This window comes from Mandrillus leucophaeus, unplaced genomic scaffold (genome assembly GCF_000951045.1).
Source record: "Mandrillus leucophaeus isolate KB7577 unplaced genomic scaffold, Mleu.le_1.0 Scaffold1010, whole genome shotgun sequence".
Taxonomy (NCBI): domain Eukaryota; kingdom Metazoa; phylum Chordata; class Mammalia; order Primates; family Cercopithecidae; genus Mandrillus; species Mandrillus leucophaeus.
This window is the reverse complement of record NW_012098211.1, coordinates 494,839-522,586: the sequence shown is the minus strand read 5'-3', so window position 1 is coordinate 522,586 and position 27,748 is coordinate 494,839. Positions and strand designations below refer to the sequence as shown.

Genomic DNA, 27,748 nt, shown 5'->3' with positions numbered 1-27,748 from the left:
AAAAAAAAATTTTAAAAAGCTGCAGCCGGGCGCGGTGACTCACACCTGTAATCCCAGCACTTTGGGAGGCCACGGCAGGCGGATCACGAGATCAGGAGATTGAGACCATCCTGGCTAACAACACGGTGAAAACCCGTCTCTACTAAAAATACAAAAAAATTAGCTGGGCATGGTGGCGGGCGCCGGTAGTCCCAGCTACTCCGAAGGCTGAGGCAGGAGAATGGCGTAAACCCGGGGGGCAGAGCTTGCAGTGAGCCGAGATCCCGCCACTGCACTCCAGCCTAGACGACAGTGCAAGACTCTGTCTGGGGAAAAAAAAAAAAAAAAAAAAAAGGCGCAACAGATATCGTGGCAAATGCTCTTAGTTACCTACCTGTTACCCCTCCCTCCACTGCCTCCTTGCTACTGGTACTCTGAGTTTAATCATGACAGCAATATGCCTCGTTAAAATTCTAATTTTCTCAGTCGGCCAGATAAGCGTGGCCAATGAATGTAAATAGGTTACCAGGGAGTTGTGGGAAACTTTTTGCTGTCCTGATATCGACACCACCCTGGCTTGCTTTCTCCTCTTCTTCATACCAACGAGAAGATGTGATGTCAGGAAGCACAATAGCCACTGCAGACCCAAAATGCTAAGCCAATCAGAGGATCATGAAAGAAGAGCCAGAGATATTAATATCATAGAACCACTAAGCTGGCCCAGGTCTGTCTATTTCCAAATTCTTTTTCTAGGTGGGGGAAAAAAATCCTACTTATGGAAATCCTTGGTGATTCGATTTTCTGTTTGCAGCATAACACATTCCTGTCAGATTATTGATATAAACAAGCATCACAGAAAACATAGTTAATACGTTAAAAGATACTTAATGTCACCACTAATTAAAGATATGCATATTAAAACAAGTGTACACACTCCTACAAGATTGGAAAGAATGAAAAGTCTGATGGTTCTAAGTGTCAGAGAAGATCTAGAACAACACTAATTCTTACAAACTGCTGATAAGGGAAGGTACTGATAAAACCACTTTGGAAATATTTGGCCATATCTAGTAGAGTTGAAAATGCTTTCAATTATTACTAAGGAATAGCAGTTTTAGGCAAATAATTTAATGACTCTTACAAATTTGCCTAGAGAAGTCTGAATAAGAAGGCTGATAAATACATTGTTCAAAATATAAAAAACTGGAAACCAGATAAATATCCAACAACTAAAAACAGAAAAATAAAGCATGGTATATTTTTTTAAATATAGTACTATATAGCAAGAAAGTAGGTTTGAACAATATAGTTACATCTCTTTTACAAATATATCTCTTTTAAAAAAATTTAATGGTATATTTTGGGTAGGGGGCAAGGGGAGGGAGAGCATTAGGACAAATACCTAATGTACGCAGGACTTAAAACATAGATAATGGGTTGATAGATGCAGCAAACCACCATGGCACATGTATACCTATGTAACAAACCTGCACGTTCTGCACATGTATCCCAGAACTTAAAGTAAAATTTTTAAATTTTTTTAAATTTTTTAAAAATAGAAAACCTGAGCTAAAGTGATGACTTTGAGTGTACCAGTCTATTTATGGTTGCTTGCAATGACTTCAAATAAATACTACATTGTGGTATTAAACACAATTTTCAAAATGGTATATTTTTGGGCCAGGGGCAGTGGCTCACTCCTGTAATCCCAGCACTTTGGGAGGCTGAGGTGGGTGGATCATGAGGTCAGAAGATCGAGACCATCCTGGCTAACACGGTGAAACCCCATCTCTACTAAAAATACAAAAAATTAGCCGGCCGGGCGCCTGTAGTCCCAGCTACTTGGGCGGGCGCCTGTAGTCCCAGCTACTTGGGAGGCTGAGGCAGGAGAATGGCGTGAACCTGGGAGGTGGAGCTTGCAGTGAGCTGAGATGGCGTCATTGCACTCCAGCCTGGGTGACAGAGCCAGACTCTGTCTCAAAAAAAAAAAAAAAAAAAAAGGTATATTTTTTAAAATACAGTACTATATAGCAAGAAAATAGGTTTCAACAACATAGTTACAAGTCTTTTGAAAATGCAGAACCACTTTGGGGGAGCAAAGGTGGGAGGATCACTTGAGCCCAGGAGTTTGAGACCAGCCTAGGAACACAGTGAGACCCTATTCCTGCAAAATGTAAAAAAATTAGCCAGACGTGGTGGTGCACACCTGTAGTTCCAACTATTCAGGAGGCTTAGGCAGGAGGATCCTTTGAGCCCAGGAGGTCGAGGCTACAGTGAGCCATGATCATACCACTACACTACAGCCTGGGTAACAGAGTGAGACCCTGACTCGAAAAAGAAAAAAATGCAGAACCACAAAATTAAATTCAGGTTATCATAGTATAATCATATAATGCCATTTATATAATGATTAAGCAACATATTACTTATGGACAAAGTCTATATTACAGTAAGAAACAGATATAAGCATGATAAACATTGAATTTGCAACAAAGGTTGCATAAGAGATGGGGAGCAAGATTGTAGAAAGCCACCAAAGTAGGTCTCAACTGAATCTGAATTGTTTAAATAAAAACAAGGCACTAACGTTAACATTTGATAAATATACTATGGGCCCATGGGTATTTATAATATTATTTTCTCTTGTACCTGTTCATTCAAATGTTTTATAATGAGAAATTTTAAAAGCATTGTAAAAAAGATATAATGTGAATAAACTAATTTTTAATCTAAGATATTAGAAAAAGAACATTAAAATAAGATAAAAGAGTAGGAAGAAGAAACAAATGAAGACAAAAGCTAAGATTAGTAAAATACAAAGCATATATAGCATAAATACAACTAAACATTTGTTCTTTGGAAAATGTAATAAAATAAGAAACTGCCTGGCATACCTAAGTAAAAATTAAATAAAACAAAAATATATACCATTAGAAATTAAAAGACAATATAAAAAACAAGTGATTATAAAAGAATATTATGTGCTACTCTATCTTAATAACTTGGAATATATATAGATATAAGCATAAATCTTCATGCTAAGGTTAGACCTTCATGACCTCAGAAACAAGGGTTTCTTAAATATGACAGCAAAAGTACAAGCAACAAATGGTTGCACACATCTATGAACATAATAAAAAGTGTTAAATTGTATGTTTTCAGTCCATGACTTAAGGCTGGGTGCAGCAGCTCACACCTGTAATCCTAGCACTTTGAGGAGCCAAGTTGGACAGATTGCTTGAGCCCAGGAGTTCAAGACCAGCCTTGACCACATGGCAAATCCCTGTCGCTACCAAAAAACAAAAAAAAAAAATTAGCTGGGTGTGTGGTAGTACCCACCTGCAGTTCCAGCAATTGAAAGGCTGAGGTGAGAGAATCACTTGAGCCCAGAAGATGGAGGTTGCAGTAACCCAAGACTGAACCACTGCACTCTAGTCTGGGTGACAAAGTGAGACTCTGTCTCAATAAATAAATAAATAAATGCATGATTATTATATGGCATATTAATTACATCTCAATAAAGCTGCTTTTTAAAAAAAGTTTCTTCTGGTGATTAACAGGATAAGTAGGAAAAATTAAGCTACAGAAGATCTAAACAGCGTTATCAACCAACTTAATTGACATTTACGGAACACTTCACATGACACCCGAACACTTTCTCTTTCAAGTACATACAGAACATTCATCAAGATAGATAGGATTCTCAGCTATTAAAAAAAAAATCAACAAGCATAAAATATTTGAAATCATGTGTCTTATGTTCTCTGACCACAGTGGAATGAACGTAGAAATCAATGACAAAAAGATACTTGAAAAAATTTCTTTCAAATATTCAGAAACTAAACAACACAATTCTAAGTAGCCCATGGATTTAAAAAAAAATCACAAGGTGAATTATGAAATATTTTAATTGAAGAAATATTTTAAACAACATGTAAAAATTCATGTGATGTAGTTAAAGCAGGGCTCTGACATTTATAACATCAAATGCTTATATTCAGAAAGAAATGTTTCAAATCAGTGGTCTAAGCTTCCACACTAATAAACTTGAAAATAAGAACAAATTAAATCCAAAAGTAAAAGTAAGAAAGAAATAAAAAAGATAATGGTAGAAACCGATAAAATGGAAAACAGAGAAACAAAAAGAAACCACAATAAAACAAATGAAAATTAGTTTTTGAAGCCATTAGTGAAACTGAAAAATTTCTCAGCAGACCGATCAACATAGTAAGAGAGAAGACACGACTTTTAGGCATGAAAGAGAGGTCATCACTAAAGATCCTACAGACAAGGGAATTTTATGAGCAACTTTATGTCAATAAGTTGATAACTTAGATAATATGAGCAAATTATTTGAAAGAAGCAAAATATACAACAGTTCACTAAAGAAGAAACATACTTCCTGAATAGCTCTATGTACACTAAAGAACTTGAATTTATATGTTAAAATCTGCCCACAATGAAAGACATTACTGGTACTCCATCAAACATTTAAGGAAGAAGTAATACCAAATGCATACAAACACAGAAAATGGAAGAGGAGAGAATATGTTCCAACATATTTCTTCAGGTTGATCTTACCCTGATATTAAACTAAATACATTTTAAGAAAAGTACAGAACAATATTGATCACACAGATTTTTTTAAATCTTAATAAAGTAATAACAAATTAAATTCAGAAATATATAAAATGGATAAAGCATCATGACCATATATGATTTTATCACAGGAATTTAAGGTTGGTTCAACGTTCAAAAATCAATCAAAATAATCCTATCAGCAGACTAAAAAAGAAAAAAATATGATCATCTCAATAGTTACAGAAAAACATTTGACAAATTCAATATCCATTCCTAGTAAAGATTCTCAGTAAACTGGAAATAGAGGGTAGTTCCTCACTCTGATAAATGCATCTGTGAAAACCTACAGTTAACATCATACTTAATGACCAGAGAATCCTGCGAGGAAGTGGCTGCCCAACAGCAATGTGTTCTCTTAACACAGATGCCTTCTGTTCTAAGCTGTAAACTTTGATCTTCTGGAACTTCAGTCTTCTGGAAAAGTTCTTCTAGCACTCCACTAAGTACAGGAGGAATGTGCTCTGCTAATGTTTATCAAGTACTTCCAACACACCCTGCTTCACTGGGACCATCATTTCGTCTTCCTCACAAATCTGGGATGCAGAACTTATCATTATCATCTCCAGTTTAGGCAAGAGGAAACTGAGGCTCAGAGAGTCATAAGTATCTTACCAAAATCAAATTAATAAGTGGGAAACAGCCAGTCAGAAAGTGGGTAGCCAAATTTGGAATCCAGACACTCTTACTGTCATACATGCCTCTGGCATAAAGGCGGCGAAAGCCTAGCACTCTGTGGGCACAGGGGCTGCTGCCAATAGTGCCAGGCTGTTTGATGTTGTATTCAACACTGCCTTTGCTGTGTATGAGCAACACAAACATGGGGCTGGTCACACTAAGCCACCACCATCATGCCCTCCAACCTTGTAACTGTGGAATGGCACCCCCTACCCCAACTCAAGGCCACACCTCCTATGAAGCCTGGACCCTCTCTTGCTAGAACAAGAACAAATCCAAGAACAGCTCTCACCGGGGCCTTGATGCCCCACGTGTAGTAGGACTTGCTGTAACTATCACTGGGAAATCCACAATGCCCCACCTCCAACCCCTACTCCCTGTCTGCAGTTCATTCAATACAGAGACATAGCAGAATCAATGTGTCAGTGAGGAGCCCAGACCCTGCTCTCAGTCCTGTTCCTTAAAAGCTCTGAGATCCAAATCACTTAATCTGTAAAATGAGGTAGCTGCACATGTTCTGGGGACAGGGACAGGACATCCTAAATCTTTAGCATCTCAGAGTTTGAGAATGAGAACCCTACCATGGTGCCCAGAAAAAAAGCACACCAGTGAAATAATAGGACAGAAATAAATGATGCCTGCCAGGCACGGTGGCTCACACCTGTAATCCCAACACTTTGGGAGGCCACGGTGGGTGGATCACCTGAGCTAAGGAGTGCAAAACCAGCCTGGCCAACAGGGTGAAACCCTGACTCTACTAAAAATACAAAAAATTAGCCAGGCATGGTGGCAAGCACCTGTAAGCCCAGCTACTCAGAAGGCTGAGGCAGGAAAATCACTTGAATCCGGGAGATGGAGGTTGCAGTGAGCCAAGATTGAGCCATTGTACTCCAGCCTGGGCAGCAAGAGTAAAACACCGTCTCAAAAAATAAATAAATAATGCCTAAAGCCTAGGATGATGTAATTCTAACAGGACATGGGGTAAATACACATGAAAACGAACCCAAAGAATTTAGACCCCAACATCTAAGGCAAAATCTGTTTCCAAATGGGAAAACCATAGGAAGCTTTGCTGATTCTTGGGTGAGAAAAACCTGGAAAGCAGTAATGCTAGCCACTCTGAGAGATAGCAGAGGGACAGGTAGTCTACAACCTGCTTCCACCCAGCTCCTCTGAGCTGGAGTGAGAACTGGGGTTTGAGTTACAGGGAGTGCCAAGATAAGCAACTGGTGGCCTTTCTCGGGAGCTGCCCCTGCTGTCCTCCAGGCTGAAAGTGGAAGCAGGGAGGTGCAGAGATGGGGAAGCAGGGAGGGGACAGCATTAGCATCCTGAAATGAGGGGACAGAAAAGAATCCTAGGGAAGAGGGAGGAAGCCAGGGCAGCTCAGGTCAGCATCCCCCAGCTGGAGCCCTGAAACAGTGCAAGAGAGGCACCTCCCTCCATGCAAAGTGGAGCAAAAGTCAGTCCTGTTCAAACAGTCCCTGGGCTTTTGGCAGCAGCTGGGAGAAGGGAAGGAAAGGGAAACTGCACCGAAACTCAGGCTCCCTGCTGGTCCACTGATCACTGACCAGCCATGGGACCCTGGGCATGAGCCTCTGTTCTCTAACAATGGTCTGAAAGTCTGAATGTCTGTGTACCCCTGCAATTCACACACTGAAACCCTAGTCCCAATGTAATAGTATTAGGAGGTATGGCCTTTGGGAGGTAATTAGGGCAAGAGGTAATTAAGTCAACAGAATGGAACTTTCATGAATGGGATTAGCACCTTTATAAGAAGAGACCAGAGAGCTAGCACACTTTCTTTCCACCATGTAAGGATACAGGAGAAGTCAGCCATCCGCATCCAGGAAGAGGGCTCTCACCAGACCCCTGACCGTGCTGGCTCCCTGACCTCAGACATCCAGAGTCCAGGGCTGTGAGAAACATTTGTTGTTTAAACTACTCAGTGTGTGATAATTTCTTATAGTAGCCTGGACTAAGACACCGCCACCCCATCCTCATCTGCCCAAGCTCTTCGGGAACCTGCAGAAGCATTGGAAAGGGACAGGCACTCACTGTGTGTCTCACCCCTTGAAGTGTGGGAAAGAATCTCTTTCCCTGGGTCCTCATTAATATGGCTACTCTTAGACTCTTCTAACTCTTGCTAATCTGATTGCTTTAATTTACATGGAGGTGGTTTATTAGTGAAGTTGAATGTCTTTTTGCATCTTCATTGTGATTTGAAATTTCCCTCCTGTGAATTGCTTGTTCATTTATTTCTTCATTTTTCTATTGGTTATTTGTCTTTTGCTAATTGATTTGGAGCACTTCATTATGTTTTCTGGATATTAATTATTTGCCTGTTATATATGTTGCAAATATTTTTCTATTTAAATCCAGTTTCATTCTTTTTTTAAGTTTGGCATCTGTTACTAAGATTTTAAAAACTCAAGTCATGTTGGCCAGGAGCGGTGGCTCACACCTGCAATCCCAGCACTTTGGGAGGCTGAGGCGGGTGGATCATGAGGTTAGGAGATGGAGACCATCCTGGCTAACACGGTGAAACCTCCTGTCTACTAAAAATACAAAAAATATTAGCTGGGCGTAGTGGTGGGCGTCTGTAGTCCCAGCTACTCGGGAGGCTGAGGCAGGAGAATGGCGTGAACCCAGGAGGCAGAGCTTACAGTGAGCCAAAATCGCACCACTGCACTCCAGCCTGGGTGACAGAGCGAGACTCTGTCTCAAATAAAATAAAATAAAATAAAATAAAATAAAAATCAAGTCATGTTTCTTTTACTTTTACTTTTCCTTGTTGTGCTTTATTCTTTCTTTTTTTTTTTTTTCTTTTTTTTTGAGACGGAGTCTTGCTCTGTTGCCCAGGCTGGAGTGCAGTGGTGCGATCTCGGCTCACTGCAAGCTCCACCTCCCGGGTTCACGTCATTCTCCTGCCTCAGCCTCCCAAATAGCTGGGACTACAGGAGCCCGCCACCACACCCGGCTAATTTTTATGTATTTTTAGTAGAGGTGGGGTTTCACTGTGTTAGCCAGGATGGTCTCGATCTCCTGACCTCGTGATCCGCCCGCCTCAGCCTCCCAAAGTGCTGGGATTACAGGTGTGAGCCACCGTGCCCAGCCAAGGGTGTGTCTTTCAATCAAGCACTCTTAGGTTTTATGAAATGCATAGGGGTGCATCTTCCAGGTCACTGAGGGGTAAGATAAGCTGAGGCCCTTAAAGGGCCTAGCACAGGCCTGACAGGCCCTCCATCTGGAGGAGTTTGCCTTCATATTACAGCATGCAGCTGCCTTTAGGTCTTGCTTTGCCACCCGACCCATCCTCCTTAGCTTCCAGGGTCCCCTTTGCCCCCCAGCTCCCCACCAAAAGCCCTTAGCTGACTAAGGCTGCAAGTTCTTTCCTTGTGGACACAGATTACTCAAAGCTAACAATTAAGGGCTCCACATATTAATCTTTCTCTACAGCCACAAAAACCACCCTTACCCCTGGGGATGCCCAAACCTGCCAGGTGCCAAGTGCCGTCGCCACCGGTGACTATGGGTGACTCCATGCCTGCTCACAGCGGCCTCTGCTCTGGCTCCTCTCACTGCCCACCTGGTAAGCTGAGGTTTTGCAGCTTTGGAAAGCACTGGTGTGAAAGATGGGGAGCAGTGGGCCCTGGTAGCCTTTGCAGGTGGAGCTGCCTCACTAAGAACCTCACTGCTGGGCCTGAGGAAGGCAGAAAGGAAACAAGAGCAAGGTGGCAGGCTGCAAAGGAACCAGAAGCCCTCGGCAGGTGCTGTGCACGCCGGGTGGACTTCAGGCACTTTGCACACGGCTCACTCAATCCCCACAACCTCCCCTGGAGGGAGGTGGTTTCAGTAAAGCCCGTGCCCATTACAGATGAGGGGTCTGAGCTCCAAGGGGGATGCTGAGACTACACCCCTGAGGAGCTCACTCATCTATGCAGCTCTCTCACCTTTCTGGTTGCCATCTGGAGGCAGAACAGGAGGCTGGGAGCCAGAAAGTGAGGCCCCACCAATGTCAAGGCCACAAACCTAGGTGGGGCACCCACTGCACGGCAGGGCCATACTGGATCTCATGGTTCAGGCAAATGGAATAGAAAGGTCTGGCCCCAGCATCTCTCTCCATGCCCCAAATGCCAGCAGAACACAAGCCAAACTCACACACACACACACACACACACACACACACACACACACCCCAAGTCCCATCACAGCTCTCAGAGATCCCTAGTCTTTGTTCCACTGGCTGGCTCAGGAGGGAGCCCTGTGTTTAGCCACACAATCACAATCAGAGAGTCCCAGGCCACAGGCTGTGCCGACAGTTACCAGCAGATCACAGCAATTCTCCGTGGGCTCTTCCTGCACCCACCATGATGCCTCATCTTTACATCATTCATCTGAAAAGCTCATCAGCATCCCAAGAATCAAGAGTGACCCTTCATTGGAAAAACTGAATTTCTTCCAATATATCCTAAAAAGTAAAAGTACACTTGTAAAGTACACAAGGGTTGATGATCTGAGACTCACAGGAAAGACCTCACTCCCTAAGTCACCCCCCTCCAATTGCTGAGACTCCAGAAAAACTGAGTTTGGCTAGGCAGTGATGTGGCTGGTCCCATAGACTAGGGCAAGCGATGGAGCACTCAGGAAGAGGCCCAGACTAATTCCAAGGGGATCTGCCAGCAGAGCCAAGAAAGGAAGGAGACAAACACAACCTGGCTCTTAGGTGCCTACATGGTGGCAGAAGCTGCCCCCTTGTTGAAGAAGCATTTTTAATTCTCCCAAAAACTGTCGGGAAAGAGTTGTTATTCTCATTGCATGGGTGACTTTCCAAAGCCACCCCAGTGGAATCAGGATGAAATTGAGTTGCCTGGATCCATCCACCATGCTATAGGCATTTTGAAAGTAGCATCAAGCCCACCCAAGGGTGGAAAAATGAGGCCGGACGCGGTGGCTCACACCTGTAATCCCAGCACTTTGGGTGGCCGAGGTGGGCGGATTACGTGAGGTCAGGAGTTTGAGACCAGTCTGGGCAGCATAGTGAAACTCCATCTCTGCTAAAAATACAAAAATTAGCTGGGCATGGTGGCGTGCACCTTAATCTCAGCTACGAGGAGGCTGAGGCAGGAGAATCACTTGAACCTGGGAGGTGGAGGTTGCAGTGAGCTGCGATCACATCAGTGCACTCCAGCCTGGGCGACAGAGCGAGATTCTGTCTAAGAAAAAAGAAAAATGATCCATGACACTATTTCCCACCGTAGAATCCCTCAGAAAATGAGCTAAGGGAGCATCCCTTGGGTGGGAAGTCTGGAAGAGTGTCAGGGTCTGCTTGCCTTCCAAATATCCCCCCGAGGTTCAAGGGGTACCTACCTATAGGTGACAGGTGATAGGACATCTCTCTGGGGTCAGGTGGATGGCCCCGTGTCACCATAAATCCACTTCTAATGATTTTCTTCTTGTTTGATTTTGGGGCTCCCCTTCAGAAGCTGGCAATATCTCATTCACCACCTGCTGCCTTAACTGGTCCCTCAGACCCACACTGAGTCCCACCTTCCCAACTCTCATGGCACAAGAGGCTTCTTACTTCTTGTCTTCCTGGAAATAATCAGTGTCCTCCATAGGGCTCTAGACACTGTCCTTCACCTCTAGACACCTCATTTTCTCTCCTTATACACACGTGATCAAGTATTTCCTCCAGAGAATTGTTCCTTGAATATTTGCATGGTGACAGGAAATGTTTTCCTAACAAAAGAAATGGGGCACTAATGGTAAATAAACATCACTAAGAGACACCAGGGAGGAGATTCTGTCAGTCACCTCCCTAACCCCTTCCTCCCTCTCCCAGCGCTGTCCTAGAATCACTGTCCCCAGTGTCCAGGAAAGGGGTTGTGAACAACAGCTACAAAGAGCTACGGTCCAGATATCCAGGGCATGTGCTCTACTGACTTCCCAGTGTTCCTGTGCAGCATGGCTCCCTAGATAGTCCAAGGGAATCAACCAAAAAGCTGTTGGAACTAACAAAATAAACTGAAGAAGGAGGTTGAGGAAAATCAGCATGCCAAAATCAATGGTGTCCCGAGAACATATTATGACAGCAAGAATAGGGATGGGGCGCAAGGCAGCTTTAAGCAAGAATTTCTCATGGTGTTTAGTGACTTCAGTGTAATGTGCTAAGAATCCCAACAGTGAGGGGTGCACTGCTTGATTGGACAAATCACTTGTGCAGTGGGGCAAAGGGGAAATAAAGCATTTATCACTGCCCCTCAGAGAGAAAACATGTAGGGAGCAATGAAACCAGACAAAGTGGAGTTAACATCCAAATAACTATTGTTATTGGGATTTCATTATAAAACCTCTACTATGAGCATAAAAAATAAATCTTGAGAGATGAAATACATAACGTAAACAAAATCAACTACTGATTTACCATCCTTGATTACACCAATGAAATCATGGGGAAGAATATAAAAATAGGCTTATGTTTCTCATCTTCAGTAGACCATGTTTCATTCCTGATAAAAATAATGGGCTTGAATACATTTATAAAAGTAAGCTTTAAAATACCGTATGCTATTTAATACACATTTTCCAAGAGAGTCTCTTAAAACAAAATGGCATCAAAAGGCTGCGGTGGGAGATACAGGCAAATATGCACCAAGTAAATTCGAAGAAAAAAAGGAGCATTGGTCAGGCTAAAACCCAAGTTCAAATCCTAACAAGAAATGTAAATTGAATGAGTGGCCAGCGCAGTAGCTCACGCCTACAATCCCAGCACTTTAGGAGGCCCAGGCTGGTGGATTGCTTGAGCCCAGGAGTTTGAGAGCAGTCTAGGCAACATGCTGGAATCCTCTCTCTACAAAAAACACAAAAATTAGCCGTGCATGGTGGCACATGCCTGTAGTCCCAGCTACTCGGGAGACTGAGGTGTGAGGATTACTTGAACCTGGGAAGCAGAGGTTGCAGTGAGCTGAGACTGCGTCACTGCACTGCAGCCTGGATGACACAGCAAGATCTTGTCTCAAGAAAAAATAAAAAATAAAAAATATTTCTTTTAAAAAAATATTTCTTTTTAAAATTTCTTTAAAAAAAAAAGAAAGAGAGAAAAAATAAAAAGAAAACGGAATGAGTGATAAGTAAAAGTGAAAAGGTGACAGATTTGTCATTACTTATACATATATTATTATATATCAGCCTCTACAACAAATCCCAAAGAACACATATATTCTGATTTCTATACTTTCAGAGAGGATTTTTGATGTGTAGTGGGGTGGAGGGGTCACAATGCGCAGCACACAGCCTTTCACTCAAAAAAGCAATCCTTTAGCATCTGTGTCCCCAGTCAAACCCCTGCCACAGCACACATGTAAGCACCTTAGCCGCTACTCACCCACGCACACTCCAACTCTGCCCCAGGCCTTGTTCTCGATGCTGGGATAGAAACTGGAACAATGCAAGCAACATCCATGGTCTCATGGCACTTTCAGGCTAATGGAGGAGATGGACCGTAAACAAGCAAACAGATATGTGGAGCAAGAGGAGGAAGAAGAAGAAAAGGAGAAGTGGAGGAGAAAAGAAAGGAGGAAAGGAAGAAGAAGAAGAAAAGGGAGAAGAGAGGGAGGAGAAAAAGGAGAAGAAGAAAAAGGAGAGGAGGAGAGAAAGGAGAAGAAGAAAGAGGGGAGAAAGTAAGAGAAAGAGGAGAGGAGGAGGAGGAGCAAAAGAAGGAGAAGAAGGAGAGGAACAAGAGGAAGAAAGAGAAGGAGAAGGAAGAGGAATAAGAGGCAAATTCACAGAGACAGAAAGCAGATCAGTGGTGGTCAGGGCCTGAGCAGAGGAGGGGATAGGAAAGGACCATTCATGGCTATGGGGTTTGTTTTTGAAGTGAGAAAAATGTTCTGGAACTAGACAGTGGTGATAGTTGGACAACATTCTGAATGTACTAAATGTCACTGGATTACACACTTTAAATGGCTAAAATGGTAAATTTCATGCATTTTACCATAATTTTTTAAAGACACTTGCAGACATGCTAAGTGCTAGGAAGAAAAGTAGGCAGGTGTTCAAAGAGAGAGATTGGGATGCGGCTCATTGAGAGTGGGTGGCCAGTGAAGAACTCTGCATTCAACCGAGATGAATAATGTCCCAGAAGAGCCTCATGAGGATCTGGGGAAACAGCATTCCACGCAGTGGGATGCACATGGTGGAAATTAGCTTGAAGAGGTGGGCAGGTGCCAGCAAAGACCTGTGCCTTTCATGAGTGCCATGAAAGCCACCGAGGCAGGGGGATAAGTGAGCTGACTCGTGTGTCCAAATGTCTGTGGCTGCTGTGGGAAGGAAATGTAGGGATGAGCTTGAGGCAGGGACTGCACTGAGATCAAGGCCACCATGGGAATGTTGGCAGGCAGGTGCAGGGCTCCGTGCAGGGGTCTAGGCAGGGCTGGCATGCAAGGTCGGGACTTCCATGCCTGGAAAGAGGACACATGGAGGCCAGGAGGGCCCAAGCCCAGCAGGCATGGTTGCTGTGGTTACTGGATGGGCCCAGGAAACAGGGAAGCCAGATGCCTAGTGAGAAGGATGGTGTCACACACCTCCCATGAGGGCAGTGGGAGTGACTTGATGCTGAGGAATAAAGAGGATGCTAAAGAGGATGAGCCCTTTAGGCCCCAGGTCGGGACTGCATCTGGGAGCACATCCTGAGCCCAGCTGTGGAAAATGGAGGCAGTGGAGGCTGGAGCCCCACTGGGCTCAGAGCACTCCACTGGCTGGAATGAGGGCAAGCCAGGGAGCAGGCATAGGAAAGCTGACTGCCTGGTAGGAAACCCAAAGGAAAGAAGCAGCTTCTTGAGTGTGCAGGCTTGGTTCACAAATAGGAGAGTGGGAAGAGTAGGAGGGAAAGACGTCTGGCTCCCAGGCAAAAGCATCCAGAAGGATGAGGAGGCGGTCACAGAGGAACCAATTTAACAGTGGCAGAAACCGTCAATCAAGATAAAACTGACAGGGCCAGGCACAGTGGCTCGTGCCTATAATCCCAGCATTTTGGGAGGCCCAGGCGGGTGGATCACCTGAGGTCAAGAATTCAAGACCAGCCTGGCCAACATGATGAAATCATGTCTCTATGAAAGGCAAAAATTAGCTGGGTGTGGTTGTGGGCACCTGTAATCCCAGCTACTTGGGAGACTGAGACAGGAGAATCTCTTGAACCTGGGAGGCAGAGGTAGCAGTGAGCCAAGATCACGCCACTGCACTCCAGCCTGGGCAACAGAGCAAGACTCCGTCTAAAATATATATATATATATATATAGAACTGACAGGTCCAAACAGGGAAGCTTCCTTGGTCAGCAGTGTGGACATGTGTCCTGAGTCATGTGTCCCCAGGTCACATCCAGCTCTGGCCCCAAGAACCTAGGATGACTAAGTAAGCAGAGAGGAGTCCACAGGGTTGTGAAGTTCATAATTCCTAACACGGGGTGTGCGTTCCTTCGGTGGCCATGCAGAATGAGGAGAGGATGAGATTGCACAGGTCGTGGCCATGCTAGAGGGGTTTGACTTAAGTCTTGCTGGGACATAATGTGATCACATGCCTTCTCTGAGTCTCAATATACTCAACATACTAGACAACAAACTGTCAGAAATGCGATAGAGCAATAAACACGATGTTAGATTAAAAAAAACCTACCAAGCTGAGGGGTCCACACCATCCACAACAGTATAGGACATCAGAGGGTTCTTGCCAAAGCATAAAGTGAAAACAGAAAAGAAATGCCATGTGCTCAGAGGAGTGACGTGTCCAGCCACGCCCTCGTCTCCTCTCCTTCCTACCTTTCACAGTCCGCCTCTAAGCTTTCACCCCAGCTGACTCCCATGGGTTCCAAATGTGGATCCCAGAATCAAGAAAACCTCCTAGGTTCTGTAAACGAGAATGATTCACATCACCAGTGTTTACTTGCGCCCTCACCAGGCACAACTCCGGGGCTGTGAGGTCCTCGGGCACAAGGCACACCTTGTCCCGCCTGCCTGTCTGTAGGGCCATGGAGAATGTTACTTGAGCCCAATGGATGGCAAAGCCAGGCTTGCCAGGAGCGAGGAATATTCCCAGAAAAGAGGGGAGAAGGGAGGCTTTAGAGCACTGGGGACGATGGCCCAGAGGAGGCCCGGTGTCACTCTAGGCTGACCAGGACTGAGCCAGGTCGTGCTCAGGGATCCCAAGGGGCCGGCAAACAGCTCAGCAGGGCCACAGCAGGTGCTTCCTTCAGAACAAATGTGTGGGGAGGGGACCAGGAAAGAGGGTGCCTGTCAATGAGACAAGAATAGCACTGGGTGGTCACAGGAGCATGGAAAACCCAAACAACAGCGAAAATAAGAACAAGACAAAAAAACAACAAGAGAGCAGAAAACCGAAAGGAAGAGAGCAAAAACGGCTGAAATCCCACTCAGGGTGACTTGTCCATGGCTCTTCTGGGCAAACTCAAAGAAGGGAGAAAGGAGACAGTAACCCAAGAGGTTCCCTGAAATCTCCTCCTCTTCCAGAACACCTAAGAATTGTTCCATCCCCTAATTAAAGAAACGCCCATAAAATTAGAAACCCAGATTCTGCTGGGCGTGACACATTCTCATGAGCACGCCCGCACTTCTCTTTCAAATGTGTACTTTCGCTTCTCACTAGCAGTTTCTTGCCCTTCCTATCATTCTGACTCATTCCTGAGTTCTTTCTCAAGACAGTGTCAAGAGCCTGGACGTCAGCTGGGGGCTGGGGTCTCACAAGCATCTGGAGAACCTTCTGAGTCCTCTGGCAACATCAAGGGAAGGAAGAGAAGATTCCTCCGTGGAGCCCGTCCCCGCACACTTCCCGCCCTGGGACACGGCACGGCTGCTTTGCACCAAGCCTCACCCTTGGCACTCGAGTCGGCTGTGTTCCCTATGATCCATCTACCCGCTGTCTCCAGGACAAGCACTGTCCCATTCACAGAAGTCAGCACATAGTAATGCTGGATAAGCGAATGAATTAGTGAATGAGTGAACAAGTGAATGTGTGCACAGCTCATTTGTTTAATTGGAGTCCCGATATTGGAAGTGAATGAATGGAAAAAAAATCAGTCACTAGACCCCAGGTCCAAGTCATGAGATGTAGCAGCTGAGTGACCTTGGATGTAGCATATCACTTCTCGGAGTCTCACCTTCCTTAACTGAAATGAAATCAGGGAGCTTGCCCTGCCACCCTGCAGGGATATGGGAGCAGGAAGGGCTGGGTAGGCACCCAGTCAACGTAAAGCTCACAGGCTGTTGCCACCCTTCAACACGACCCCAGGACATGAAGCAGATCCTGTACATCCTGGACCCTCCAGCTGAAAGCTCTTTGGGCTCCTGGGCGGGGCCAGCCCCCAGGCTCCACAGTGGCATGCCCAGACAGTTCCAGAAGGCAGGACCAAAGCAAAGAGCCGGGATCCGAGTGGGATCCTGACCTGGGATACACACATTCCTCAGCGTGTTTCCCTGCTTTTCCATTCTTTATAAATCAGAAAATTAATTACCAGAAAAAGGATCTTCTGCACCAGAAACTCAAATGAGTTTAATGTATAATTTATACATGAAAATGTAGATGTCAATGTGTGACAAATCTCTGTACAAATATTTTTGCAGTTAAAATTTTAGGCATCCGTCTCCCTCCCACAAGAGTCATCATGCAGGCAACGCGAGTCCCCAGGGCTCAGGCCGGGTAGGGCTGGCAAGGTGGCTTGTCATTCCACCAGGTAGTGATGCAGCTGCCAGCGCAGCCCAGCCCGGAAGGCCCCAGCCTTGGCACCAGCCACCTGCAGCCAAGTCACAGCTCTGACCCAACCTCCCCGGCAGGGTCCTGCTGTGTCTTTAACACCATGTGCCAGCTCTGTGCTGGGCCCAGGGGAGGAAGACAGAGTGGAGTAAGGCCTCACACGCCAGGGCCTTTGAGCCCATTGGAGAGCAGGCAAGCAGACGAGGAATGACAATGACAGGGTGGCAAGTGCCAGGGCAGGGGTGGGTCCTACATGCCAGGCAGCCACAGAGGAGCAAGTACTGCCCTATGCAAGAGCATCCGTGAACATTCCGGGGCAGGAGGCCAGCCCTGATGGAGTCTGTCAGGTGGATGAAGGCAGGACATTCCCAACAGTAAGAGCCACTCACGTGAAGACCGGAGACAAGAGCAAGCAGGTCCAGATGGTGCGAGCATGGCCTGTGGCACCTGGTGGGGAATGGCCAGCAGTGAGTCTGGCATGGAGAAGAGCCAGATCACCAAGGGAGCTGTGTGCTCAGCCCTGAAACAGGACTTTGTCCTGGATTGAAAACTTCAAAAGGCGAAGCCTTGCAAACTGTAAAGTGCATGCAGCATCCACAGAAACTACCATCCCCAGCAGGATTGAGTCCTGTGCCAAGCCAAGCCTCAGCGGCCTGCCAGTTTCTGGCCCACGGGTCCCAAACGACTTCCTTCACCCCCAGGTGTACCAGTCCATAGGATTGACTAGCACAAGACTTTGCATACAAAACACTTGAAATGTAGGCTAGGCCCTTGCTTCTCATCTGCAGTTGCCACGACCATTTGGGGATGGTCATTCTCTGTGTGGGATGTTCCCTGATGCCCTCTCTCTGGATGCCCAGTGGGACTCCAGGGACAACCCACAGCATCCTCCTGCTGGAGGACCTGGCGGGAGAGGCACAGTCCACAGATGGGGCCCTAGCCGAGAACTGGTTTGCCACGCCTGCCAAGGAGAGAGGAACTGCATGTCTATACCACACTCTGGCCCAGAACCAATGGCAAGGGTCACAAACATGCCCTTGTTCACCCTACCATTGCCAACCACGTCAGAGCACAATCTGAAGTCTCAGTGGTGTCTTCCCAGAACTCAGGCCTTCCACAACAAGACAAAGCTAGTCCAACTCCCCCACCCCGATAAGGGCCCCTGGGCAGCCTCTGCAGCAGCCTCGAAGCCCTAAGTTCCTGGCCAAAAGACAAAAGCACAGGCTCATGGGACCTGATGCCCACAGGACAAGGGTTTCAAGCCCCCAGGCCTCATCACCCCAGTGCCCATCTTGAAGAAGGACACAGCCTGGCCCTGCTAATTTTTCTACCTCCTGGGGGACTGGTGGCCCATCCCTCCATGACTCCCAGCCACGTACCTCGCTTGGTCTTCGTAGGCCTGAGACCCTTGTCCTGGGCCAGGGACTCCCAAGTCTCCCGCTCCTTCCAGCGCCTCAGCTGTTCCTCCCGCATCTTGTAGAAGAGGATGTGCTTCTGCACATCACTGAGCTCGGCGAGGAGCTCAGGGTCGATGTACATGTCGTGCAGGATCTGCTGCAGCATGATGCCACCTGGGATGCACTCACCAGAAGGGCAGCCGGCCGGGGAAGCAGGGCCAGGCGGAAGGCCCGAGGGGCTGCTCTGCACTACAGGCTCCTCAGTCCGAGGCCACTCTCGGTGCCCCTTCTCTGTGCAGCAGCGTCAGTTGGCCTCAGCTTGCAGCCAGCGACAAACTCATCTCCTCTACCCAGGACAGCAAAAGAGGCCAGGCAACGGGACCCAAAGGGGCAGCTGGGACTCTGCAAGGGGGAGCACCCACTAGGAGCAATCTAGTCCTTCTGCTGGGTCACCAAGCATGGCATCCCAGCAGAGCCCATGTCTTGGCCTCACCTGGGATTCTGGGACAATGGGGAGGGCCCAAGCCTCCAGCTCAGCCAGGAAATGCCCAGTCCCAGCCCTGCCTGAGCCGGTAGGTGTCAAGTGATCTGTTAGTGGAAGGTAACAATGACACCAGCTGTATCAATGACACTGCCCCGGCCAGCTGGGAACCGATCTCTCCTCTGCAGATAAGAGGAGGAGAAGGAGGCAGACTTGCCTACTAAATTCCATGTCTTTTCAGCCAATTTCAAACAGAGACCAGAGGAGCCTGCCAGGAGCTGCTGGGCCCTTCAGCCCTCTCAGTCCCTCTCTCTGCAGGTTCCTTCGCTGCCAACTTTCTTCCTTTCCAGAACATTTGGCATTCTGAGGTGATGCGTTTAAAACTCTGCCTTGAGGGAGGAAAGATTTTTCCTCCTATCTGTGTTATAGCCAAGAAAGAAAACAAAATGGAATCAGTAGAGACAACTGGAGGGGATTTTATCACGGAATTCCAGGACAGAAAGGAAGCAGACATCCTTTGCCTTTGGCCTATAATGAGATCCTGCAGCCATGCGTGCGCTGACAGATAAACTCTCCAGGGGCCACTTTTAATGGTTGTTGTTAATCTTCTTGTTTGTTGCAGATGTCTGGAGTTGACCAAAAAGAAAGAAGATGAAACTGGCTCTCCTCTGTGCCTGATCAGAAGCACACTGGAAGGGCGGGATGTTGACTTCTGCTGGGAGGACTTCTGCTGGGAGGACTTCTGCTGGGAGGGAACCCACCCACCCTCTCTTTGATGTGTGAAAGTGAGTAGAAGCTGCTGTTGCTGAGCTCTTTAGGGTGAAAGCTCACCCTAAATATGTGCTCAGAGCTAATCACAGATGCCCTTTTATTGGGACAAGGATATTGAAACTCAGAGAGTAAGTGGCTTGCCTATGACTTCCTAATGGACAAGTCACCATTGGGACTCCCCTATTTTGAAATTTGACATCCACTAGCAGCTATGAATCTGTTGATGGTTTGAAAACATAACCCAACCAGGGGAAAACAAACGAACCAACAGGATTTGGCACTGTGGCTTGGTTGGATTGGTGACCTTCCTGTCCCCTTCCTTACCCATGAGGGTGGAAGGTGGATCAGGTACCCAGGAGTGATGGAAGAGGGGTGGAGAGTTGGCACTCTTCCCCCTCTGCAAGGTTAACACAACAGGAAGACGGACTAAGCAGGTTCAGATGAGCTGTAAGCCCACAGGGTCAAAGCTCCTGCTCAGCTGGGCAATGTCCAGGTCACAGGAGTAGAGTCAGGCGCCCCACCCCTCCCCACCCAGGTCCAGCTGGCTGGTCCCAGTGTGACCCAGACCTTCCTAGAGCCGCCACAGGACTTGCCTGTCCCCTGCAGAGCTGTGGTCCTGGACTCCAATCCGCCCTCCTCTCCCACCTCAGGGCTTGCACCGACTCCCCAACCGGGAGTCCTGGCTCCCTTCAGTTTCTGAGACCGAGGGTCTTCCCCAGCCTCCGCCCAGCTATTATCTTTCTCGCTCTCGCCGTGGCTGGTGGGGGACCCCCAAGTCCAGAGTGGAGACAAGGGGAGGAAGGCTCCCAGGGTCTGGGGTCCTGCGGACAGCTTCTTTCTGTCTTTCCCGGGCTGCAAGATGCCTACGACCACAAGAGGGCACGGGCCAGGGACAACGCTGTAGGGAGCAGCAGGATTGGGCCGGCTGGAGGCGGGCGAGAATGGTGATAGTGCCACCCTGGAGGAGGGTGAGGCGGCCAAACTAGAATGACCCCAGCTAGCGCCCATTTTGTGCAACAGAGGGGACCTCGCTGGGGGTGGGGTGATTCCTGGCACTCCCAGGTCAGTGGGGCAGGAGGCCAAGAGACACCGAATCGCGGAGACGTGAGCGTGACCCAGCCGCGGATGGCAGCCCGGGAGCGGGCGGGGTGCGGTTTCTGGAAAGACCAGCTTCGGCGCCCGCGCGCCTGTCAATTCTCCTGGGCGGGGGCGGCGCTCGGCCCGGCCTGGGGCGCCCCCTGGCGGCCGCACGGGGAGGCACTCGGCTTCGCAACCCGAGTGTGTGGGGCCTGGGTGCGGGAGGACCCCGGAGGACCCCAGGAGCAGGGGTCGCGCCGAAGAGCAAGAGTCCGCGGCTGGAAACCAGGCAGGGGAGCCACGGAGTAGTCACACAGGTTTCCTGCCGGCTTTCAATTGGTCTTATTTTGCTTTCATTTTTCATCAGCCCATGTGGCGTGTTTAATGTTGCACGCGAACGCAGTTTCTTCCGGGCCCTGGAGGCCCACGCACGCAACAATGTTGTGCAAGTGACTGGAAACCACTTGAGTGTCCCTCTGTGGGGGTGAGTTGCCCAGCATGGAGCTCTACTCCTGTCACAATGAAGTCGACTGTCTGTTTTGGCGAGGGAAGTGATCACCGTTGAGAAAATGAAAAGACGCCATGCAGAATACTGTGCACAGGGTAATTTATAAACTTCTGTATGTCTGATTGCTTTTGTGAAGACAAAGGGAAGAATACGGAAGATCCTACTCCTAATTGTTTAGCATTGCTTCTTAGCTCCTTCTTGGAATGGGGAGAAAGATGACACTTTAGACAATTCTGTGTTGTTTTATACAATGAGTAGGATATACTTACATAATTCATATGACTGAACTATAATGCATTTCAAAGGTTTTCAAATGTGATATAAAAGAATGGACTTCTGGAGGCTCAGCATCTATGGAGCAGGGACCCACCCTAGAGAGGGACCTGCGGGCAAACCAGACCTGCCTATGCCAGGAAGGCTAGGAAGTGGCAATGGAGAAACCATCCATGTCCCCTGGGGTTCCTGAGCTGGAAGCGGGCTTTGAGGCATCTCTTGGAAGCAGCTCTGGCACTGGTGTGGAGAGGGCACTGGTGTGGAGAGGGCAGGAGGCAGGGAGAACAGCCAGTGGACTCTGGCCAAAGTCCAGGAGAAGATGATAGGAACTGAGTCAGCCTTGCCAGTGGGAGCCAAGGAGGGCAGAAATGGGGGTCCCAGAGAGTCATATCAGGCACTCTGCTTCTCCATAAAATCCTTTCAAATCTGAAGTCCATATGACCAACGATGGCCAGACAGCCCCATCATCTCAGCGCAGCTGAGCCTGGCACAGCCACACGTAAGGATCGGTGATAGCAAGTGAGAGTCTGGAGTAGTGTCTGCCTTGTCTCCACTGAAAAATTATGGATGTCAAAATCAACAGCATCTCCTATATGAGTGCAACAACTACTTAGAAAATGCCATGTGAAAAAAAGAAAAGATCCTTTCATTTGGAATGAATTTAACAGTGTGGGGACCTGTAATGAACAAAAGTAAAAATCTTCGCTGAGAGCATACCTAGAATTTAATTAAGTTTAATAGAATTAAGTTCATATAGGAACACACCACACTGACACTCAGAAAGACCCCGTATTGTCAGATGTGCCATTAATCTGTGTATTAGCCAGTCTCCAATATGGTTCCAATGATGCTCTCCTCCTGGAACTCATACCCTTGCATAGTCACTCTCGCATGTATTAGGGTTGGGCTGAGTGACCAGTCGAATATGCCAGAAGTGACATGTTCTAACAGATAGATTACTGGTTGCACACTCTGTCTGATAACTGACGCTGGGGGAAATTACATTGTGAGAGCCAGGTGGAGAACTGAAGCCTCCCACCAACAGTCATGGAGTAAGGTTGGAAGGGATCCTCCAGCCCTGGCCAGCAGTTTCACTGCAGCCTGGTGAGAGACCCAGAGCCACAGTCACCCAGCTAAGCTGCTCCTAGATTCCTGACCCTCAGAAGGGTATGAGATATGTATGTGCTGCTTTAAGGTGTTAAACTTGGGGATAATGTATTATGCAGCAAAATGTAACTCAATATGTATTATGAGTAATACATAATACTCAAAATGTAACTCAGTATTATGCAGCAAAATGTAACTCAACTTAATGTATACATTGAATATCATTTCGAGCCAAAACTGAAAGGAAATTGGGAAGTAGAGACTTGATAAAATGATTCCCAAGTTAACCAAAAGAATGAACAGATAAGAAGCAGCCTTGAAAATACTGAGGAATAGTGAACTCTATATTGTGCCACTATTCAAATTTATAAAATTAAACATTTTAGTTCTGATACAAGAACAGGTAGGTTGAACCAAAAAAGAGCTCTACTAAATCATTACTATATGATCAAAATGGCAGTTCAAAGTAGTGCAAAGAGGGTGAAAGCTCAGTCCCAATGAAGCTGGGACAATTTGCTAGATCCTCACCCGTGATCCTGCCAGCACACCCTTCAGTAGTCATGTCCTCTGGGGGTTCTGTGCATACATAAGAATAATTACTGCAACATCCATCATAACACTGAAAATTTCCGAGTAAGTGATGTGTTCAATAAAAGGGGTTTAGAGTATAAACGAGAGCACATCCGTAGGATAAAATGTAATACGGCCACTGAAATTGATGTTGAGAAATGTATTGGCCTAGATGGTGCTAGTGACGTGTTTGTTGGTAAGAGGGAAGACAGGTTTAAAATATTATGTGTAGCAATGTCCCAGTTTTACATATCTGCATCAGGAAAAAGAATCGTTCCACTCCCACTGCTTTCTAAGGAGAGAAAATAAGTTCTATTAAAAGGTGGAGCTCCAGATCTGGGCAGGATCCTTGCTAGGTTTGGAGATGAAGCTGTGGGGGGTGAGCTCAGTTCCTCCACATAACACGGGCCAGGAAATTGGGGTTTCTGAGCTGCAGAGACAACAGGGGAAGAAGAGGGGGAGGTGGCCATACAACCCAAGCTTGTGGCCCACCTTGCCCCAAATCTCATCAAAACTCGTGCTGTGAGATTTTTTTATTACTTTAAAAAGTGAATTTAAACTTTATTTTTTTTTTAACGAATTTTCTCTAATTCTGCCAGAATAGAGGCAGGGCTCAACAGAGGTCCCTAAAGGACACAGGAGTTGGGGACACATGGGCTGCCAGGAGCAGGAGTCCCCAGACACTGGCAAAAATCATGGGGAGGGCTTGGGATTTTCCTCACCATGGGATCAGTGGCATGTGTCTCTAACAAACAAGCACACCCACACTGACATTGTAAACAGCTGTACACACACACACATTCATGATTACAACAGCAGAGCCCAGGCTTGCAGCTAACCCGACCTGTGTCACCCAACTTGCCAGCCCAGAGACCTCCCAGGTCCTCCCTCCCATGACTCCCTTTCCTTCTCTGTGTGGGGGGTAACCACCGGGGGTAACCAGCAGGGTGCACCACAGGGCTTTGGTTCACATTAGACACAAGGTATGCATGAGCCAGCCAGGCGCACAGCAGATGATAGTGTGAGTTCTGCTTCTTAATCTGGGGCCTGCTTCCTCACTAACTTAGTGCGTCAAAGTAATACTGGCTGAGGGAGTGGGCTGTGGTGGCTGATTCTGTCTGACTAGTGAGCATCTCCAAACTCCAGGTTTAAAAGAAAAATTCCTGGCCAGGCGTGGTGGCTCACGCCTGTAATCCCAGCACTTTGGGAGGCCGAGGCGGGTGGGGGGTCAGGAGTTCGTGACCAGCCTGGCCAACATGGTGAAACTCCATCTCTACTAAAAATACAAAAATTAGCTGGATGTGGTGGTGGGCGCCTGTAGTCCCAGCTACTTGGGAGGCTGAGGCAGGAGAATCACTTGCACCCAAGATCAGGCCACTGCACTCCAGCCTGGGGGACAGAGTGATAATCTGTCTCAAAAAATAGAGAAAAGAAAAAGTCTTGAGTGCTGGACAGGCCTGTGACTCAGGTCTCAGAACGATAAACAAGAGAGAAATACACTGGGTTTCTATGATAGTCGCTAACTCGGGGCTGCTGGCAGTCATGTTCCCCTGCAGGGGAGAGGTCTGCGTGCCCTAAGAGAGAGCTGCCGGCATGCAGAGAGAAGCAGAGATGCTGACGATGGGGAGGAAGCACACTGGCAGTGGTGAGGCTCCTTCCAGCAGCCGCAGCCCTGGTTCCTCTCAGTATGTGACCCTCACACATCCTTCCCATCTATGAGAGCCTGTTAACTGCTTTTGCTTAACCTTGTTTTAGGTAAGGTTTTAAACAATTGCCACCAGTGTGTCCTAACCACCCCAGTGGCTTGAGTGTTTCTCCGCTTCTCTTGCCTAGGATGCTGCGGAGATGGACAGGACCGGAGACTAAGGAGGTGAGAATCCTGGGCCACACCATCACTGAAGGCCCTTCCTGAGGTCTGCTTCCCACATGAAGTCCTCCCAGGGCCCCGAATCCAGCCATCCACCTCCTTGTTGGACATAGGCTCCATTAGAGAGATGTGGGGCTCCAGGCCCCCTTGCTCCGCACCTCCCTGTGAGAAGCTGCTGACAGTGAGGGAAAGGTCAGTGAGTCCTGCTAATTAGAAAACATTTTGCCCCATCCAATTTCCCCTGACACAAGGTCACTCAGCACTAGAACAATTAAGTCTCAGCCCAGGACTGACTCTTTTTTAACTCAAAGGGCAGGAGGAAACTCCAGGACCCCAGATGGCGAACTGGCTCACGCTGTGGACAGCCTCCCACAAGGCCCTCCGGGGTCTCCTGGTACCCACTAAAGACCACACAGTCTGCCAGCTCTGCCTGCTGCCTCACTCACTGCAGACGAGTCCATCCACACCACAGGCCCTGCCCACTGGGCTTCAGACCACTCGGACCCGGAGCAAGAGAAGCAGGGTCCTTGCCCTGCAAGTGGCTGAGAACTTGAGTGAGCCAGACTCCCCCAGGCCAGGGGAGCCCTGTGCCCCCAATCTCTGTTCCCTCCCCAGTGGAACAACCAGGACCGAATTGTAAACCTTTCCTCATTCAGTTCTTAGAACAGTATTGTGAGGAAGGTAATTTCATTATCTCAAGTTCATATTTGAGGAAAGTGAGGCACAAGTTCACATAGCTGCTAATGATGGATCCAGGACTTAAACCCAGGTCTCATGGAATCCTGAGTAGCCCCTGCCCTCCCACCCCCATCTCTCCTCCCCTCCCCACACCCCAGGCTCTTGTTTTCAGCTGGACAGTCCTTCTAGGGTCACACTGCTACAGACCCAAGAGCTACTGCTCAGCCTACCCCTCCCTAGTGACCAAATGTGGAGGGCACTGAAGGGATTCATGTGCCGTCTGTCCCTTAATCTGAACATAGAGCACACCCATCTCTGGCCCCGTGGAGCCTACATCCCCACCCAGTGTGACAAGGAGCCCACCATCTCCAGGCCGTCCTATGGAGCAGAAAGAAGGCTGAGCAGAGGCTGTGAACCAGGCAAATCCACCCACCACAGACTGGGCCCTAAGTTCCCTATAAAGGGAGATTTAGAAAGCCAGGAAATCCAGTGCCAAGGTTCACTTCCCTAAACCATGGGACCTGGGGCACAGACCACTGCCGTCTTCCAATAGCTGTACTCTCTTCTTTCTCCTACACACACAGCTAGACCTTTGTGTCATTTCAGGTGGCTTGTGAGTTCTGGCCAGCAGAATGTGAGCACAAGCAGGGTACTCCCATCCTCCCTCCCTGATCCTCACCTCTTCTTCAACCACCAGCTGACTAGAGATGCCTCCAACAGCTACAGGAGGCTGGACCCACAACAGGAAAGGAGCCTGGGTTCATGAAAGACTGTGTGGAGCAGAGAATTCCCCACCCTAGTTCCCAGCAACTACCAGAGACTGTGGCATGAGCAAAAAAATTAACATTTTTCTTTTTCTTTTTTCTTTTTTTTTTTTGAGATGGAGTCTCACTCTGTCACCCAGGCTGGAGTGCAGTGGCGCGATCTCGGCTCACTGCAAGCTCCACCTCCTGGGTTCAAGAAATTCTCCTGCCTCAACCTCCAGAGTAGCTGGGACTACAGGCTCCTGCCACTAACCCCGGCTAATTTTTTATATTTCTAGTAGAGACGGGGTTTCACTGTGTTAGCCAGGCTGGTCTTGATCTCCTGACCTCGTGATCCGCCCACCTTGGCCTCCCAAAGTGTTGGGATTACAGGCGTGAGCCACCGCGCCCAGCTAAATAAACATTTTTCAAAGCCTCCTAAGTGTAGGTGATGTTTGTTCTAGTGGTTAGTCTATTCTGGCTCCATCCTTCTGTAACCACCCAAGGGCTGGTTAAAACAGTTTGTTGGGCCCCATCCCAGTTTCTGGTCCCACAGGCCTGAAGGAAGGGACATACAATTTGCATTTTTATTTATTTATTTATTTATTGAGACGGAGTTTCGCTCTTGTTGCCTAGGCTGGAGTATTACACTCCAGGCACAATCTCGGCTCACTGCAACCTCTGCCTCCCGGGTTCAAGTGATTCTCCTGCTTCGGTCTCCCGAGTAGCTGGGATTACAGGCGCCCACCACCATGCCCGGGTAATTTTTTGTATTTTTAGTAAAGACAGGGTTTCACTACATTGGCCAGGCTGGTCTCAAACTCCTGACCTCAGGTGACCCACCCGCCTTGGCTGCCCAAACTACTGGGATTACAGGCGCGAGCCACCGCACTTGGCCTGAATTTGCATTTTTAACAAGTGCTGGGGGTAATGCTGCAGCTGCTGCTGGTCTGGGGTGATGCTGTGGCTGCTGGCCTTGTGAACCACTGCCCAAGCACGTAGCTGCAGTGTGGGAGTTACTATCCCATTTTGCTGAGGAAATGGTACCCAGTTCCTGGCCGTTATGGGCCCTGTGCTGGCTTCCTGCTGTGCCTCGTCAGTGCCTGCCCACATCGTTGCTCACTGATCATGGCCTGCGAGTTAGTGTCGTCAGAGGGAGGGAGAAGAGTTCCTAGAGTGGAAACCCTGGGCTGTAAGCCTGGCTCTGCCACCTCCCAGCT

General features: G+C 47.7%; 1 protein-coding gene and 2 long non-coding RNA genes across 3 annotated transcripts in view; 1 reads left to right on the top strand and 2 right to left on the bottom strand.

Annotated features, from left to right (window-relative positions):
• Nucleotides 1-19,043, bottom strand: part of SH2D4B (SH2 domain containing 4B) — a gene marked incomplete at its 3' end in the record, with an annotated part of 68,607 nt that extends 49,564 nt beyond the window's left edge. Inside the window, exon 1 of the mRNA XM_011975834.1 lies at nt 18,436-19,043. Coding sequence (XP_011831224.1) covers nt 18,436-18,619 — 184 coding nt within the window. The remainder of the gene's footprint in view (nt 1-18,435) is intronic.
• Nucleotides 19,044-21,017: 1,974 nt separating this feature from the next.
• On the top strand, nt 21,018-25,031 carry LOC105536395. The gene is made up of 2 exons (XR_001005580.1): nt 21,018-21,385; nt 24,797-25,031. It is a non-coding gene; the product is annotated as an uncharacterized LOC105536395 (long non-coding RNA).
• Nucleotides 21,518-23,380, bottom strand: LOC105536390. Its single transcript, XR_001005579.1, has 2 exons — nt 23,199-23,380; nt 21,518-22,240 (listed from the first exon to the last, which is right to left on the bottom strand). It is a non-coding gene; the product is annotated as an uncharacterized LOC105536390 (long non-coding RNA).
• Nucleotides 25,032-27,748: the final 2,717 nt, after the last annotated feature.